Raw genomic sequence first — 17280 nt, 5'->3', positions numbered from 1 at the left:
TGCTTTGCAGTGCGCTCACCAGTACACTGTTTAGCCAAGAAATTGCTAGAGACCTAAAAGGGTGCCAGAACCACCAAGACAGATGCCCTCTTCTCAACCTCCCAGCCTTGGTCTACACTTGTTGGGTTGGGTTAACGCCAGCACAAATGGACAGGCCCAAGGACCCAGACTGGTTTCATTTTGTTGGTTTTGCCTTCTTGATAATTCTGCTCTAAGGCTGGAGCTGTGACATTCGACTGACCCTCCTGGGGCAAGTTTTTTCACAGTATTTCAACAAGCAATTGTTGCATTAAAAGTTCCGTAAAATCCCAGAATGCTACACATTTAAATGTTAGGAGTGAAAGTCCTTGGGAACATCTTGATTCTAAAGTGCTGTTTAAAATCTGTACTTCAGGCTTAGCACTTCTGTCACTTAATGCCAGTCAGCAGCCCCAACAGATAAATGAAACAGACCAACTGTTCCTGGAATCAACAGACACAACAAAATCTTTAGTATCTAAATTCAGATATATTCAGGAATTTTTATACACACATTCAAGATGTGTCTTCAGGTTTCTCATTTTCATTTAGGTTTCATCCAGTGGTCTTGTTAAGTCTACTGTGACCATATGAGTAGTGGGAGATGATCCTCCCCGGAGACCTTGCAGGAAAATCTGGGGTTTGGGCACATTGCTTGAGTTGTCATGCTTAGTCTGGGTGCCAACATCTTTTGGCAAGTACACTTGGGTGAAGTTCTCTCTTCTCATGTGGCTGAGATTAGTCTGCATGCTGTGAGTTAACTTGCGGCGCAAGTTGGCCTGAAAACACAAAAAGGATCCGATTAAGCAAAACTTTGAACATTTTAGCACCAGTATATACTCAGGAGTGTTTGTCTGTTTTACATCTGTGGGCTTCACAGACCTGGAGCATGGCTCACCTTACCCTCCTGTCAGCTCATGGTTGTGACTGTGATTTGGTAAGTCCTTAACTAACAGGATGTGTGAACAGCACTGCAGGTAGCCCACAGAATTTTAAATGAGTCTCTTAATAATTTCATACCATTGGTTGTTGTCCTTCAAATTTTGTTAAATGTGTCACCTTTGTTTTGTTAGAATAAAATGTTTTTATGGCAAGTGCTTCCAGTCTTTGTCTGGTTTCTGCCAAATGTGATGAGGTTTAGGGGTTGGTGTCACAAAGTATCAGATAAAAGTGAAAAATGCCTTCTTACACCACTTTGCTCACTAACCCCTTGACAAGGGGTAAAAGTTAGAGTAATTTATGATTGAAGCTGGTTATTCACAGAAATTGCTGTAGATTCAACAACAAAACCACTTCTCACAAAGTGCTGACATTCCAAAGCCAGCACTTAAAACAAAACAATGTTCCTTATTCCACTGAGCCTTCTATGTCAGCAACGATGTAAAACACTGTTAATTATGATATAATGTTCTCCTCAAAAAATACAAAATACAGTCTTATGTGCTTAAATTCAGACCCCTCCATGTAAGTGAGAAAGTGCCTGGAGTCCAGTCCAGTCAGTGAAGACTGGAGTCAGTGGAAGCTGGAGAGCGATACAGCTGGCCAAATGCCCTAAATGTTCTATCAGGGCAAGTTAAAATATCCTCCAGACTCCACCACTGAGGTCTCTCTCTGCTGGAATGGAAGGTGAAGCACCTAAATGTAGGCACATTTTGGTACCTTAATCTACGACTAAATCTTATACGCAGAGTCATCAAGAAGAATCCAGAAAAGAACAATAAGGAGCTTACAGAGGAGATGGCATGGGAAGAAAGACAATAATTTTGTTTCTGAGGGTTTTAGTGACTGAATGTATGCTATTACAAGGAACTGTGCTTGCACAGAGAAACAAATGTGAGCTAAAAATTGGACTTCTAAGAGCATATAGGTTTTCTAACAAAGTAATAGCTTAATATTTCATACCACTACAAGTTTTTTGGCTAAGCATGAACAACACAAAAAAACCCAAAGGTATGTGAGCTCATCCTCTGACAAAACGCACAAATACATCTGATGCTTCCCTGAAGTATCAAATTCATTGAGGCACTGGTAAACTATTTCTGTTATTTTATCACTTTGATATTAAATGTTTTATCACCTCCATATTACAAATCAGCATAGTCAAAGCATTTTTGCATGCATCTGGGATTTTTTTCTTTCAGCTCCACATCACTAATCTCACATTTGGACAGCTGAGGCTAAAAGATCCTTAGTACTTTCTCTAAATATTTGAAACTAATGAGCTACAAATTTGTTTGTGAATGGTCTTCATGACCAGATATTGGAAAATACCCACTTTTGCTTACAGCTGAAGAGCCACTGACCACATCTTATGTTTATTTATGTACTTTTGTCCTTTACAGAAGTAAAAGAGGTTTGTAGCTAGGCTTCTTGTAAACCTAACTGGCTTCTTTATATACCTCAGCAACAACTATTTCATAGAATACTTTATGAGCCATCAACACTGGCAAGACTCCTCAGTCCAAAATTTTGGTTTCCTTTTATAATGTTAGAGATTTCATGGCAAAAAGAAAAGCAGAGAGGAAATAGGCTGCTCAGCAGACCACAGGCCTCCACAGTGCATCTGTTCACAGAAGAAAAAAATCCCTTTAGTATGATAAATTCACTTGATATTGGTAACTGTGATATTCCCTGTACTCAAAGTTGTTCATTTTGATTGAATTGTGAAAATCAGGTGCTATACCTTGACAACTACATGCGCTGGCAAGCTGTAGAAAGAAGCTTCTGAAACATTTACTGTTAATTTTGAAGTTTTGATGTATATATATGGTCAATCTTCTATGGACAGACTGTGATTTCCAATCCATCAGAAAATCCTGATAATATGACAAACATTTGCTCTGGCTTTTTTTCCCAAAGAAATTACATAGTAGTATCTTCAACCCATTAAACTGTATTTGAATATAGAACCTTAATATTCAATGCAATTCAATTCAAAACAACAAACTCTTATTACATAAAGAAAGCAACTGAAAAATTTGAAATTAAGAGATATAGCAGTAGAAGTACTGCCCAAAAAACAGGGAAAAATATGAAAGCAGTGAGAGAAGTCTAGAAATAAAGAGAGAAAATATCTAGAAAAAAATTGAATTGAAAAGTTGTAATGAAGTATATGTCTTGGAATAAAAGGTTATATTTATGTTTCAAGGAACAAAAGTTAAGAATAATTTATTCTCAAATTTTTTATCTAACAATGAAAATCTGATAGTAACAGTACAAACCAATTTTATAGCTTTTCTTCTCAGTTCCCATTCATTCCATTCATAGGATCTCACAATAGTTGGAGGCAAGATATGAGTATCAGTTTGAGTACCGCTGTCACATTTTGGGGGTGGTTTCATCAAATCTTTCTTTGCATTTCTGACCTGGATGAAAAGAAACAACGAAAGCCAAGCAAGGCATTGAGAAGAATACAGAGAAACAGCATATGGGCATGCTACTTTTTAAAAGCAAATAGAGACCAGCAAACCACAAGTGGATAAATATTTTTACATTCAACAATATTTTTGTTCCCCATGCCCCCACTAAAAGGAAAACATTAAGTATCTGATGGATTTAACTTCTCACAGCAAGAAAACCCTTGAGGCAGAGGCCACAGCTGAGTTGCAGGCTCCTGCCTACCTAGTGAGTGCTTAATCGTTGGATTTTGGAAAAAAGGGTCCCACCACCACCAATATTTTATGATGCACCTCAGTTTGTCTTCATTAATGGATTAAAAAATCACAAATCATAACTGGGAGAAGTGCACACATCTCTGCTACAGCTGGGATATAAACTGTGTTTCAAACCAAGGGCCAGTTCACGACTACATTCTTTCCACTGCTAGGGATCTAAAATTCACAATGTGGTCTCTGGACCACAGAGAGTGTTGTCTATAAATCCAAATCAGGTCTTTGAATTTCACCTAGTAACACCATCACATTCATTACTGATGACTCTCCTTTTATTTTGCAATATGTTCCATAACTCCTGTCCCCAGATACCACCAGACCCTCATCCAGCACACATGGATGGACTGCTAAGCTAAAACTCCAGTTAACACGATATCTGACATAACTTCTCTTGCATTTATTTACTGGTCCTTTATGCTACTTTTCCAAAAATGAGGAAGAGAAACACCAGACACAAGACCTCCCTAGGCTATGGCCTAACAGCCTTTATTACTGCCAGAATGCTTTGGATCTACATAATCTCCTATGAATAAATAAGGTGAGAATGACATTAAGTAGAAGTGCTTTTTCAACACTCTGAAGACCTGGAAAAGATGGACCTTCAGACAGCAGAGGATTTTATTTCTTTCCTAAAGATAGGTATCATCTGCTCTCTTTAGAAAGGACAGACCAACCAGTGACCCAGCAGCTGCTCAACAAGAGGCATGGGCAGTGTGTACCTGTGCATGTGGAACAAGGTATTCAAACTGATGATGGAGCTCAAGCAGTTGAATTAGCTCGGCATATTTTTTTGCTTTTTCTACATTCAATTGAATGAACTTATCTGGATCTTGAGCAAAGAGGTATGCAGCTTCTTTTGAACTGAAAACATAGTATTTCTCCTTGTGTTTCAAAATTCCAATAGCAGGATTTCCTGAAAATGAGAAGAGAAGCCAATCCAAAATAAGCTCCACAACTTAAAATAGTGAACAGAATGATATGCAATACAGAAGACATTTTTAATCAAGATTGTGTGTTTCGCTCAAGTTAGTTTCACTTCCTTCTTTTTCTGAACTGAGTATAAACCCTTGAAAGCAAGCTTCTTTAAAATATAGAGAAGTCTGTTTTGTTAGGTCAATAAAACTGTTTTTGACCAGTTCACATCCAGCATGCCTTAAGTGCGTGTCTCAGAAAAACAACAGATAAAACACATACAGCAAAGGCATAAGAAACCAGTCTCTACCCTCAAATGTTTCCCCTAAAATCTCCAGCAAATATCTGATTGCAGATCAGCAGTGTATTTATTCCAAAGGGCATACCCCTGAGATTAACTGCAGAAGCAGATAAAGCTGCTGGGAAGCTGAACAATAAATTAACAGAGAAAATGAAGTGTCAATAAAGGCCAAATAACTTATATAGGAAAACACAAACTGATTTCAAGGACAGTGGCAGGTTGTGCTTCAGATGTCATTGCCCAGGAAAGACCAGAATCACCACAGACAGTGGCTTGAAAATACTCAGTCAAAAAAGGAATTATTAGTATGCAAACGGAGGAAGAGAAGAAAACCAACATTATCACAACCTGTAGGCTACATTTGTAATAGCACATTTTGTTCCAACACAACAAAACAAGTAAAAGGGAGCCAGGAGTGATCAAAGGCTTGTGATACCTTTCTTAGAAGGAGAGGTTAAGGAAAGAAGCCTCCTCAGCATTAAAAAGATAAATAATATGATGGGGGTTATAAAACCATGAATTGTATGCGATATAAAATTACTATTTTGTAATTTTCCTAACAGAAGGACTATCAAGTCTTTGTTGAAATCATCAAGCCAGATGTTAATACCATCTCAAAAAGAGGTACCTTTTCATAGCATATATAATTATAATTGTGAGGCTCTTGAGAATAAGAATATCCCATGACAAACTCAAGATGGATTCCAAAATCAATTAGATAAATTAAAACCTTCTTTGAAGGATTATTCAACAGAAGGTTACAGATTCAACATTAATCAGAGGAAACCCATAACCACTAACTGCTAGAACAAGGAAAGATATAATTAAGAAAGGATCACTCTGACTCAAATTCTCGTAATTTTAAAGCATTCATAACTGTCCATGTGCAGTGATCAGACACAGGGCTAGAGAGACCTTCAGTCCAACTCAGGACAGCTGCTCTCATGTACAATACTAAGTAAGTGTAAGTAAATTCCATTGCTATTGAAATATTTATTCTTTAATACTGACAAGTAACAGGCCATATTTTCCTCCCAAACTTCCGTAGCTTAAAAAAACTCTGTATGGACAGGTTCTATAAAGGATAGGGAGACAGAAAACATGAACTAGGATAGTTGAAATAAGGCTAACTAAATACGCCTAGAGAGACCAGAAATTCCTATGATTAGTTGACTTAATCAAGCACCCTTTTGCATTCTTTTCAGGAAAGATTTTTAGTACTTTGTCATGAGTATTTAAAAATACCTATGAGGTAGGCATGAATGGCTATGTTTGCAACATGTGGATACACAAAAGAGAAGGAATGGCCATTTCCCTATGCCTGCATTACAGCACATCAGCAACAGTAACCAAACCTGTATTCAGCTGCAGTGTAGGGTATACAGATGTGCATATAGCAGGAAGAAACATTTATCCATCCCATCTTGCTTCTGCCCCTGCTAGCTCTTCAAGCCCTCCTGCCTTCTACTAAGGGCAGTTTATTCGTGTATTTAAGAAAAGATACTTCAACAAGGGAAATAAGTTATCTGGGGTGAAAGTTGCAAACGGGAAAAACAGTATTCCAGCTTTGACATTAAGAGGATGCTTTCAGAATGCCTTTACATTTTCCCTAATCCTTGTGTAAATATAAAGTATGGAAAATGTCTAACTACAAAGCATACCTGGTAGGATGATACCTTTCACACCAATTGAATGTGCACAAAACCCACGGTACTGGATTAGCAACTGACCAAAATTATCAGTAGTCTCTGGAAAAAGCCATTCTTGGTTCTTGAAATCAGAAACATTCACTCTGGTTCCTAAGAAAAGATAAAACAAAGGAAGGATTTCAGTATTAAAATATCAGATGTCTAAAAGCTAATAATATTACAGGATGACCAGATTACTCTGGTTTTCACAGGATGACCTGCAGTGCTCAGATCCCAAAAGCCAAACTTTAGTCCCGCATTGAAAGAGAACCTACTGAAAATCAGTCCTGTGAGAACCTTCTTTAGTAGCTTTAGTTTTCTTTGAAAACATGTGACAATAACAAGAAGATATTATTTTATCCTTTGACTTTATTTTCACCCACCCATGCATTACAAACTCCTTGGCATAAAACTTGGTTCCTAGTGACACCATCTAACAAAGTCTTGTGCTAACCGAAGCCCCATTACATTATTTTGTTTATACTCTACTCCTCAATTTCTAAAGTTCTGAAAGGTATAAAAAGACATAAATACACTTCAAAAAATTTTACAAAAAATTATAAATATTCTCTAATCATTCTGCCATTTTTGTAAGGTATACTTATATCTAGAAGCTCTATTTTAATTTTATATGTAAAAATAAAATCCCAAGCTACACTACATGAAAATGTAAATCTACACCCTACAAGGCTTATTTTAATTTACTGTGCAAATTCTGAGTATTAAAAAATCAATATGTACCACCTTCTGTAAAGAACCTATTGTAAAGAAAATTCAAATTACAAAATCTTGGAAAATTAAGGAAAACCAAAAAGTTTCAACTTTCCATACCCATGGTTTCTTTTATCCTTTCCTCATCACTTTTCACAGTCACTCCCTCCAGAAGAGATGTTAGCATTTCCTCTGGAAAAAGGTATGATTGGATTTCCAAGAATTGTTGCAGATTATCAGCCATATTTGTGAAGAAGCTTAGCAGAAGCATTTCATTCTGATAGCCGGTCCAAAGCTTAGAAAGTTCCATAAAGAGAGGCTAGAACATAAAGAAAATTATCTGAAATGCAGATTTGTTTTATGTCCACGGTGTAACCCAAGCACTGTGCACAACAATCTCAGCTAGGAACAAAGCAGGGCTGATCTCCAAGGCCTTCAGCAACTAGAAATTCCAGAGGTATTCTGTAAGAGGAGGTTCCACCACATATTCCTCAAGCAAGTACATCCAGCATGTCAACCCACAGGCAAGAGTAGTACTTTTTTATATTTTACTCTGTTCTCAAATAAATGTACTCTGTGACCATGCCTTGAGTTTAGCACTTCACTGACAATACAGTTTTATAACAGAAAATATGGTGTACAGGAGTAAGGACCAGAAGGAATGCACCTGATTAATTACCAAGGTAGGTAAAGCCACACCTATATAGAAACTATCAGGTTTTGTTATTTTGTCTGCCCTGCCTCCAGAGTGAGTTGGTACCACAGCCCCTAGGGCACCGTGTGTGTCAAATGAAAGGGGTGCAGGCCTCTTCAAAGTGGTCCAGGGTTCAGGGCAAAACTGGAGGCTTCCCTTCCCAGCACGGACATGCTGCTGGCACACACGGGTAGGCACATAAAGAAGCAGCCTATCAGCTTTAAGTTTAAATGCTGTTTTCAATGACAGTGACATAAAATGTGCCCTGTTACATCTAAACATACAGAGAGCACTTACAGGAAGAGATTCAGCCAGTCTGAAACGTACACTTAACCACACATTTTATGCATGTTAACAACATTATCCTAAGAGCAGCCAAGAGAGCCAGCTCTGGAATTCATCAGCATTGCTCATGCTGTGGAAATGTTATGGTTACAAAAATGGAAGAAACTAAAGGAAGATCAAAAACATTCTTAATAGAATAAACAAAGAATATTAATGAAATGTACTATTTTTCCTAAAACAAATGTTTACTACAAATAAGGCCTTGTCCTATGCTTTTTAAAAGACTGAATGCCCAGCTTCTCTACTTTTATAGAGGATCCAGCTTGTCAGCAACAAGCCAAAGACAAGAATGGTTACTTAAATGGTGTGTTAGCAGAAAAATCTCTGCCTGAAAAGGATATGAAATCAAAAGGCATTTTATGTTCTGTCTTCAGCAGAGAAGACAAAATAACTAACCAACTAAAAGAGAAAAAAAATCTAGGAAGGCAGCAAACAGCAACAAACAGCTTTTAGGGAAAAGGGTAAGGTATATCAGTCACTTAAGCCCCACAGAGATGTAGAAGACGAAAAACTCCTTTGAGCAGCTGGACAAGAGGGGAAAATGTTCTCCAAGTGAGAACATCTGGTTTATTGAATCAAAAGCGTACATAAATTGGAGCTTTGATCACTCAGTAAAGTACTGTTCCCATGAATTTCCAGCTTGGATGCTCTTATGGGAAGTGTAAAAAATACTCTGAGTAGGTGGGGGTCACGATCTTCCTCTTCCTTAAAGTAGGCTTTATTTTGCTTTCTAATAATTAACTTAGAAGGTTGAAAAATAACCTAAAATACGTAAGAAGATGCATGCTGGTACAGGAGCTAACCACAAGGAATTGGAATGATAATCAAATCACACAAAATAATGAGCTCTTACATGAAAAGCAAATTAAATTAAGCTGGTTTCTAGCATATTTCTCTCCTGTTTCCTTTATAACATGCCAGCATAATAATCCCAGCTTCTCACAGGCTCATCAAGCAGCCTCCCTTATAATACCTGTAGTTCACAGCACTCATTCCCTTTCCCCCAATACCTCTTTCCCATGCCCTTTAGCTCCCAACCAAGGGTGCAACAGTACAGAATATCAGTCCTCCAGTGGCTGATCACTGGCCAGAGAGCACAGAAACCATTTCAGACCTGATCTTGGTAAGGCTCTAACTGTGTGTCTCTAGTTGCTTTATTTTTTCCACAAAACTTGCAGAAAATGACATATTTTGAGATCTTTGGACTCTGACAAATGTAATTGAAACTTGCAAACAGGTTCAGAAGCTATTGGGAGGAGAAAAGAGGCTGACACCCCCATCACAGAAACCCAGTTTCTTCAGAAAAATTATATCAGTGACTCATACTGTAATTACAGGGATTGCTATCTGAGGGAACTTTATAAGAATCACACTCTGATGTGCTGTTCTCTGCAATCATTATGTTCTCACAGTTTCTGCAAGGAATAGGAAAGAATATATACACAAACAGAAAAGGGAGATATCACTGTAAATCTAGAAATAATGACAACTCAAGACACTTACAGTAAAATACCATTTAATTCCTTTGCTCCCTTTTTGTACTTTGCCTTTTTCTTACCTTAGGAGCAAGTCTTTTAGTTGCCCCTTCAAAAATCACAGACAATATTGTAATAGAGAGAAAATATGTAGCCTCTTTCTAAACATAAACTATTCAAAAACACACCAGCAAAGTATCTTACTTCAATAATTTTTTCTACTGAAGAAGTAATGGGTTTTCCATTCATAATACTTACAAAAACTTCTTTAGACTCTATGGAAGTCTTATCCTGCATTGTGTTTTTCAATACCATCATTGCTGCTTCAAACTTAACATCCAATGATTCAACTTCCTGAGCACTTGTAATTGCATTGGACTGGAAAGAGAACATCAGGTAAGATGTATAATACTCCAAAAATCAAGTATTTAGTAATAAATATTTACCTGGGCCTCTTCATTCAACTATTTCCAGAACAATTGTTTTAGGGAATGAAATGTATTCATGTATTCTATCTCTCTACAAAATACATTTTTCCTTAAATGTTCAGGTGTTCAGGCACTTCACTCACACATAAACTACCAATTTTTATGGAAAATCCTCTACATTTTCCCAATAAAGAGAACAAAAAAACCCAAAATAAACAAAAAACCCAAAACAAAACAAAAAAAAGCAAAAAACCCAAAAAAACCAACAACAAAACTAAACAAAACAAATCACAAAAACTCACAAACTTTTATTCAATGCCTTATGCAAAAAAGACTAATGAAAACCTACAGTTTCTCAAAAGACAAATGAAAAGCTCTTCATTAACAAAACAAGAGTTTAAATTGTATTCTTCAAAGACTTTTGATGACTCCATATATTTTGGGGGTGTCTGCAGACTAAAACGGAGATGATTTGTGGATTGATCAAGGAGATTTTTTCTCTCCTGCCTTTTGGGGCAGAGAAAAGATGCAAACAACTGTTTAATGGTGGACTTGGCAGTGCCAGGCTAATAGGTTAATGGTTGGACTTGATGATTTTAAAAAATATCTTCAAGCCTAAACAATCTACAGTCCTTTATTTAGAGATATATTTTATTTCATTTATTTCCGAATAGTTTTTCTTGCATTTCTGCCCTGTGCAAGTAGGTAACTTGAAGACATTCCATAAAAGTCCATAGGATATAACACGATGATGTCTCACCTGAAGGATGCAAAGGAAGGCTTCATACTGTCTCACATTGAATAGTGCTTCTTTCAGTTTAAAAGTACGAAGCTGGGAGCTTCTGGGGCTGTCTTCCTGCATGGATTCCAACAGGGCCGTGTAGCGGTGCGCCAGCAGCTGGCAGGAATTCAGGCGTTTGTCCAGAGTCTGTGCAGCCGATGGAATGGCTTCATGCAGGATGTCTGGCACTATTCACACAGAATAAATATGAAATGTGCATAAAAAGAATTAATGAAATCATTATCCAATAGCTGAAGTGCAATATTTGAGCATAATGGTATTCCGATGAAATTTTGATTTCTACATTTTGTCCTTATATCCATGCATTTCCAAATACTTGTGAACCAGATTCAACCACCCTATCTCACTAGTCAAGTTGTTTCACATATTTAGAATTACAAGTGTGGAAATATCACAGTCAAGTCAAGGAATGTGAGAAAACTTGCTTTATAGTAGATGCAACTCTGTTGCTACAACTGACATGGATTACTTGAGAGAATCTGCACCATTTTCAATTTTCAGTTTACTAATTTGTAAAATACCAATAACCATAACAGGCCTCTCTGAGATGGGAAATTATTGGAGCAGCTCCAGTGAAGAAGGCCAGGAAGAATGAATTGGGAATACCCAGCTCAAATGCAGTTGTTTACTTACAGTCATCAATGCCACTTCCTCCTTTCTGGCACTGCTTGTTGTACAAACGAATTCCTGTGACTAGCATGGCAAGATCCTTCAGCTGTTGTTCTTTGTCCTTCTTGCTGAGTGAGATGAAAGTAATCATCTCTGTCTGGGGGAATACACTCTGCAAGGCAGCTACAAACATTACAAAGAGGGGGAAAACCCTCAATATGAGGGAACAGAAAAGAAAATCGTTAAATAAGCAAAAATAGCCTCTCCTGAACAAATGCAAAAAGTAGGAAATTCATGGGAAATTTACACTTCAAGGCTGAGCAGTGACAGTTTGGATAGTATGAATTCATCACAGTTTACCACATTTGTATCTAAATATCAGCAAAGAGAAGGTGAAATTTTATTTTTCAAGAAGAAAAGCCCAATTTCACAGCTGGGAGTTTACTGACCTGTTACCTCCCTGATAGCCTCAATATCTGTTGGGGATCCCAGGCCACATCTCAGCAGCGCATAGGTAACCATCTTTTGATACACATTCTCTGTTTCTTCTTGCCCATGTGGATCTCTCTCTGTGATAGCTCTAACCACAGGAGCCAGTTTTCCTTTGAGAACACGCTCCTGCTCACTCAGTAATTCATCTAGGAAAGAAGGACACTTGGAAAGTGCTATCTAAATTCTTTGAAATTTGGTTTATACAGAGGGTGTAATTAATTTCCACAGTCAAAGCACCAACTTTAGGTTTCTGAAGCACAGAAGATGTTCATAGTACCTCACCATTAGAATTAAAACCAGCAGAATTAAACATTAATATAATTATCATGATTAACATCAGTCAGTAGAGTCCTGAGAACTGCTCAGGCCAAATTAAACAGCAAGTCTCCAGCTCTCTGGACTCTCTGACTGCAGGAGGACCTAACTTACACATATTTCAAACACACCTGAAGTTACATGCTCAAGTCTGAATACTACTCAGGATCTCAAACACTTGCTGCAGTTACTGAGCTTATAGGGTTCAGAGGATTTAGGAGCATCTCCCAGTGTTGCTAATTTTTGGTTTTAATCCATGCTAACAGGAAAATATTTTCATTATCTCCCCACAGAGAAATGCTTTTCTCACATCTATTCTTGTTCTGTGTCTTTTATTTCCCAGCCAGCCTTCACTGTCCCTTTGAGATCTGAAATTACATTTACAACAGAAGCATTTCCTCCATCTCATTTTATTTTCACATTCTCCTTCTCAGACCACATGAAATTACTACTGATGAGACAAAAATGTACTCAGCTAAAACTGTAACTGATAGTTCCAGATTGCTCAAATCTCCCGCTTAGTGATATTGATAAAATACTCTAAGTGCCTTCAGACACACAGGTGCAGGTGCAAGCTTTTTCTTGCTGAAGGCAGCTAACCACTGAACCTAAAGGTGTAATTGTCCTCAAGCAACCTAATACATTATATTCAGTAAATCTCTCAGACAGCATGAGAAGAGTGTACTCTCAAATCCGATGTACACTTTTCCCTACTATATTCATACTTAAACTACTCCTGTACAGTAAATTTCTCCTGGGATTTTTATTTTGTTTTACTGGCAGGATTCATTTAACAGTAACTACTATTATTGAATTATAAACTCGGCACCAACTTCTATGAAAACATATTTGAAATTACCTCGGTTTGCATAGTTCATATCAAAGTAAACTTGCATCTTCATTGTGCTTAGGGATGGGTTTGTTGTGTCAAGCAGTCTGGTAACACAGAGCTAAAAAGAGAGTCAGAAGTGAGTTCTTTCTCATCTCTGGGGAAACATCTGAACTAATAATGATCTACTACAGGTTTCACATCAGCTGTAGAGCTCTCTCACTACCATTCTCTCCATATAAAACTTTGTTAAGGCATTTATTTATGGAAACACAGTCCAGTCTTTAGCCAGAGAATCACAAGAATAAAGTAGCACTAAAATTTTGATAGTATTCATGTCATTTTAGTTACAGGAACAGGTAGCAAATAACGCTATAGTCTTAGATAAGTACTGACTCTCAATATCGTATCAGATTACCTGGATAAGGTCCTGCATATCCTTTTCTGTATGGAGTTGATCCATATTAAAGTCATTTCTTGGATCTAAAACAACAGCTTTCATCTAGAGATTACCAAAAGAAATATATTAATTTACATCTCAAAATATCATCTTTGCAACTCATATTTTATTTTTGTAAAAAATCTCAGATGCATTCAATATTTCTTTACTATTCTTTTTTATCCATTCCAGTCTTTGATAATGAAACAAAATTACTTCATTTCACATCTCACCAGTTTTAATCTCGGTTCTCAGGCACAAATGAAGGAAAAAATCTTTTTCTGATACAAATATTTAAACACAGCTCCTTTAAAATTACTTGGAAAAATATTTTCCTAAGTAACATTATTTTAAAATCTATCATTGTTTATAAACTTCTAAGTTGGTGTTATATGCATCTGTATAAACATTTACAATTTGAATAAAAAAACCCATAGTGTTCTGCATGCAGGAAAATATGTGCATGTTTGCAATTAGTGTTCATGTTGGGTGTCTTACCAGCCATTTGTATGAATTTTTTACTCATTAAAATTTTCCTTCCTAATCTGCTTTTGAGCCCAATCTATTTTCTAAAGCTGCAGTGTCACCTTTAGGGGAAAAAAATAGCACATTAACAGCACTGCTGGGAACCATTTGCATTTATATACAAGTTTATCAAAAGCTGATCATCAACAAAAAAGGCACTTAGCCCATCTTTCTTTAAATACAGCTTTGCAGGCGCATTCAGACTATATTCTGAAGGAGTGCAGTGTCTTCTAAGAGATGCCAAAATGTAAAATGTTTTTAGGATACTTATAGTTGTCTACCAAGGACAATACTGAGAGTGATTGTGTTAAATTTTCACCTGAAGTGGGATAAGAACCCAATCCTTCAAATATTCAGCCCATTTATACTACTACAAACAAAAATATCCATCACAGTAGAGGAAGGAGGTGAACACCGAAGAAGAAATATAGCTGCTGCATTAAACCTTCACCTATGTATCACATAGCCATTTATGAGAGTGTGAAGAAACATTATTAAAACTTGGTAACACTTTCTTTTTCACTTATGAAAGAAAACAATGGTTTATCTGAGTGCAGAAAAAAACTGAGAAAGAGCTCTGAGTTGGAGTTTCCAGGACTCGGGACCTGCAGCCTTCTTGGAGAATTATATTCACATAAGATTTGAGGGGAATGAAATGCTTTTCCAGGTTTTTAGGCCCCTGTACCGGATGTCGCTGAATGCCCCTTTAAAATGTCTTACTGCAGGCAATTGGAAACCGAGGTATTTCCAAGCTCAGGTCACCCCGGCAGCCTCAGGTGCCGCCAGCCCCTGAACGCCTCTTTTGGCGCTTACCATGAAGGCCACCAAGGTTTCCGAGAGGCTTTGTCCCCGGGCACTGCACTCCAGGCCCACTTGGCGGATTATCCTCTTGATGACACTTTGGGTCAGCTCGCCGGACATGCTGGCCAAACACACACGCCTTAACCGCGTTACATTCACTTCGGCGCGAGTCCCTTCTCAAAATTTCACCTTCTCGACCCTGTCCCGGCGCCAAACCTCCCCGGTGCCGCTGTGCCCGCGTCCCGGCCGCTGGCGACGGGCGGGAGCGGCCGCGGCCCAGCGCCAGCCCCGGGCGTTGCCATGGGGACGCGGCCCGGCCCGGCCCGGCGTGCCGGGAGCGTGGCGAGTGTGTAAATGCGAGTTCACACACAGCGCACAGACAGTGTTTGTACAGGATAGATGGGGCAGCGTGCGTGCAAAACATACACGCCTGCATATGTTCCAAAGATGGGGCTGTAGAGGCACAGGAATGTGTGAGTGTCCTGGTGCTCATACAAACCGTGTGGTATGTATGTGTATCTATGGGTGTATGTGGGTATCTATGGCTGTATGTGGGTGTGTGTAAATATAGATACATATGTATGTATAAAGATACATACATACCCTATATAGGTATATATGTACCTTAATATCACAGAATCGTTAGGCTTGGAAGGAACCTGTAGGAATGATCCAGTCCAACCCCGCTGCCAAGGCAGGGTCACCTAGCGCAGGTTACTCAGGAACCTGTCCTCCAGAGAGGACATCCACGACCTCCCTGGGCAGCCTGTCCCAGGGCTCTGGCACCCTCCGTGTAAAGAAGTTCTTCTTCATGTTGAGGTAAAACCTCTTGTGTTTTAGATTACGGCCACTGCTCCTCACCCTCTCACTGGGCACCACTGAAAAGTGTCTGGCACCATCCTCTTGGCACCCATCTTTGAAATATTTGTGTGAATTAATGAGATCCTCTCTCAGTCTTTTCAAAACTAATCAGGTCCACCTCCTGCAGTCTCTCCTTACAGGAGAGATGTTTCCAAAATTGTTTTTACAGCACTCCTCTGGACCCATATATCCTCATACATACAATATATAGACCCCCCTTCCAGTGGGGGTCAGAACTAGGTGATCTTTAAGGGTCCTTCCAACCCGGACTGTTTTGTGAATGATCTGCAGGAGGAGGGCAGAGTGGGAAAAAGAAAACCTTCATGCTAAGCAAGCACACAGCTAAAACACCTGTGTGTTAACACCACAAAGCCAAAGCACAGCACCACAGGGAATACTGATAAGCAAGCTAACTCCACCCCAGCCAGACCTGGTACAGATAAATGTATTTACACGCCTGTAAATGCACACAATACATAGATAAATTCACACATACGTATATAAACAAAATGTGTGCATGGTACACAGTGAGTGCTGCAGACAGAGGCAGCACAGACAACTTTGAGGCAACTTTGCTCTGCAACACAAGCAAGAGAGCCATCCTAGCTTTCAAGTCTCATGAGTGCTGCCGGAGGTGGCAGCTCCTCTGGGTGTAGTGCCTGCAAGTACTACAGGTCACAGCCTGCAAGCAGCAGCCCAGTGAGCCCCAAGTTCTTGCACACACCAGTGGGCACACCACTGGATGAATGCAATGCCTTGCTGTGAGTGGTTCAGTTAGTCAATATGCAATTAATTCCAGCTTTTCCATGTCAGATAAAGAGTAACAGCATGCTAATTAAATTTAAAAGCCATGTCCCTGAAAGGGAATCAAATAAGTTCAAAAGGCACAGGGATATGCAGGGATAACAGATGAAAAGCTACACCAGTTTTCCACTGATTTAATTTTTTTTTCCCTTTGATTTACACTGTCAGACAGAGGGAACTCCACTGAGAATCATGATGAGATCAAGATGATAATTTTTTTCCACTGTGACCTCAGACAAGTCACTCTTATCAGTAAAATCAAGAGGATACTATGCTACCTGACAAGTAGCTGCAGGGTTACATCTGTGTTTTCAGTGTGTGTACAAAGGTACAGTGCAAGGAGTGCCAGCATCACCCATGGGAAATGCTTTGGGAAGATCTGTGGAACACGCATCAAAACAATCCTGCAACAGACATTGTGAAGTCTTAGGTTTCATTCTAGTAGCACAGTTAATGGACCTTCTTAATATGCCCTCTGCACTGATATTTTAAAAATGTTAATTAAAAATTATAATAATATTCAATACCCTTAAGCTCAGTAATTATAGCAAGATTTCCAT

The 17280-nt window shown here is 38.6% G+C and overlaps 1 protein-coding gene across 1 annotated transcript; it reads right to left on the bottom strand.

Annotated features, from left to right (window-relative positions):
* Positions 1-488: 488 nt before the first annotated feature.
* CFAP206 (cilia and flagella associated protein 206) lies at positions 489-15347 on the bottom strand. The gene is made up of 12 exons (XM_063389621.1): positions 15068-15347; positions 13709-13792; positions 13321-13411; positions 12104-12292; positions 11679-11837; positions 11004-11212; positions 10074-10193; positions 7422-7620; positions 6564-6701; positions 4409-4602; positions 3240-3383; positions 489-797 (listed from the first exon to the last, which is right to left on the bottom strand). Exons 1-12 carry the CDS (start codon positions 15173-15175, stop codon positions 567-569), a joined length of 1866 nt encoding a protein of 621 aa, XP_063245691.1. The 5' UTR covers positions 15176-15347; the 3' UTR covers positions 489-566.
* Positions 15348-17280: the final 1933 nt, after the last annotated feature.

This window comes from Prinia subflava, chromosome 2 (genome assembly GCF_021018805.1).
Source record: "Prinia subflava isolate CZ2003 ecotype Zambia chromosome 2, Cam_Psub_1.2, whole genome shotgun sequence".
NCBI classification, from domain to species: Eukaryota; Metazoa; Chordata; class Aves; order Passeriformes; family Cisticolidae; genus Prinia; species Prinia subflava.
Note: the sequence above shows the minus strand (reverse complement) of the source record. Positions and strands in the feature narration are given on the sequence as shown.